The 2,235-nt window shown below is 62.7% G+C and overlaps 1 protein-coding gene across 1 annotated transcript in view; it reads right to left on the bottom strand.

Annotated features, from left to right (window-relative positions):
• Window positions 1-1,222: 1,222 nt before the first annotated feature.
• MMP15 (matrix metallopeptidase 15 (membrane-inserted)) overlaps window positions 1,223-2,235 on the bottom strand; it is a 3,125-nt gene continuing 2,112 nt past the window's right edge. The window contains exons 7-9 of the mRNA XM_010183848.1: window positions 2,132-2,235; window positions 1,897-2,012; window positions 1,223-1,677 (exon numbers count right to left, since the gene is read on the bottom strand). The exon at window positions 2,132-2,235 is cut by the window's right edge and continues 31 nt beyond it. Coding sequence (XP_010182150.1) covers window positions 1,223-1,677; window positions 1,897-2,012; window positions 2,132-2,235 — 675 coding nt within the window. The remainder of the gene's footprint in view (window positions 1,678-1,896; window positions 2,013-2,131) is intronic.

The following is a 2,235-nucleotide window of genomic DNA, read 5'->3' on the forward strand; positions in this document are numbered from 1 at the left end:
CACCCCGGAGAGCATCACCAGCACGGGCAGAGAAGCCACTGTCACCATCACGGCCACCCACTGTGCTTTGGTTTTCCTTCCCATTAAAGGCTGAGCAACATTTTTCCCTGGATAAAGCCAATTTCCAATCCATCCCAGGCCTCATCTTTCCCACTCCCACGATTATTTCCCAGGTCTCTACAGCAGTGAGACAGGATATGGCCACCCCCTGTCCCTAGGAAACACGCCGGGGTCCATGGGGACAGGAAGCCAAAGCACCCGGTGAACCGGCTCTGGGAAGGACCGCGGCAGCTGCCAGCCCCAGGGAAGGGAGCTGGGAGCGCCGTGTTGGCCGGGGCAGAACAAGGCTCACTGTGTTCCCAGCCAGGCCATCGCTGCTGCCGTGGGAGCTGGTGAAAGGCGGCTCTGTCCACTGCCAGGACATCCCCAGCCATGCTGACCCCGTCCCTACATCCTCCAGCACGACACCCAGCGCCTGTGGGTGTCAGGCAGGGGGTCACCCCTGGGTGAGCCCTCTTACCACAAAACTGGCCCAATCTCACACTGCTGCCCCTGTCCCGCAGCAAAGGACGGCACCACAGCTCTCCACGCACCCAACCCGTTTAATACATGTACAGCGCAGCCGTGCCCATGGGGCCACGTGCCCCACGGCTGGGTCCAGACTGAGCTGAGCCCATGGAGGGGGTTGCAAAGGTGGCTGTTTCCCCCCCTCGCGCTATCTTTTAGGCACCACATCCCTGAATCCCCACGGTTCAACAGGAAACATGGCCCTCCCTTCCCCTCGCGCATCCCTGCCATCGCAGGTGCCGGCAGCTGAGACCTGCCAGCTCGCAGCACTTGTGAGCGGCCCTCGCCCCGCTCACCCCCCCACACCGCACAGGCACAGCCCCGCGGGTGCACGCAGGAGGAGGGGACCCTGCTGGGACCCCGTGGCAGAGGTGGCTACAACATGATGGGTGGCAACCTGAGGGTCATGGCCAGGGCAGGGGGCAGATGCTGGGGAGCAGGAAGGACGTGGATGCCCTCCAGCCCCCCCATGACCATCCCCTGGTCCCAGCCCAGCTGTTCTGGGGGGGCTGGGGAGGATGGGCATCCCCCCCTTTTCTGAGGCTGGAGCCATCAAGCAATGGGGCAAAAGGGGCTGAGGCTGTGGGGAGGGGCAAGGGAAGGGAAATTCAGGTCCATCATTAGCACCATGGTGGTGGGGGGCGGCTTGGGGGGGTCAGACCCACTCCTGCAAGGAGCGCTTGCAGTACAAGAGCATTCGGGGCGCACCCTTCCTCTGCATCTGGACGATGACGTAGATGAGGCCGAGGATGCAGAGCAGCAGCACCAGCAGCACCAGCACCATGACGACGCTCATGGTGCGCGTGTACTCATCGATCTGCACCACCACATCCACGTCTCCTCCCGGCTGATGGCTGTCCTCACCGTAATCCTCCTCATCTTCCTCCTCCTCCTCCTCATCTTCCTCCTCCTTGCCTTCGGTTCTCCCGTCCCCGTCAGGGTTGAATGGGGGTCGGTCCGCATCGGGCCAGCGGGGATTGGGGTCCGGGACCAGCTCCGTGTGACAGCCCATGAAGTCCCGCAGGATGGATTTGGGATAACCTGGCTCCGTCTTCAGCCGCTCGTTGTCGAATTTCCAGTACTTTGTGCCTTTGTAGAAGTAGGTGGAGGCTGTGTGGGGGAAAAGATGAAGGTGAAGGGTAAATGGGCAGGCACAGGGCATCCCAAAACCTAGGCACCCCCAGGTTTTGCTCTGGGACTGGTGAAACCCTTCAGAAAGGGCTTCAGCGCTGACTCCCAGGCACCCTCCTGGCCTCCATCCTGTGTGGCCAGGCCCCCATCCCCTCTGGTCCCCACTGCCACCCAGCCCTCTTCTCCTTCTCTACTTACAGGCATCTGGGCTGAGGAAGGCCCCTTTGGGCGATGGAGGGATGCCCACCCAGACGGAGATGGGCTTCGGGTACCCAGGGTCCACCGCGCGGGTGTCTTCATTAAAGCGCCAGTATCTGGAGGGGGAAGGCGGTGAACAGGTGACGAGCGCGGGGGTCTCTGCTGCCAGCCATGCCTACCCCTGCCTGGGTCCAGGAGGTGGCAGAGCAGGGAGGAGGCCCCCAGAGCCACTCACCTGTCCCCACGGAAGAAGAAGGTGTGCCCTGTGGGTTCCCACCAGACAGCTGTGTCGATGTTGTCATAGGGGATGCCCTGCCCGTAGGTGACCAGGGGCTGTGG

This window comes from Mesitornis unicolor, unplaced genomic scaffold (assembly GCF_000695765.1).
Source record: "Mesitornis unicolor isolate BGI_N332 unplaced genomic scaffold, ASM69576v1 scaffold30394, whole genome shotgun sequence".
In the NCBI taxonomy this organism is placed as follows: domain Eukaryota; kingdom Metazoa; phylum Chordata; class Aves; order Mesitornithiformes; family Mesitornithidae; genus Mesitornis; species Mesitornis unicolor.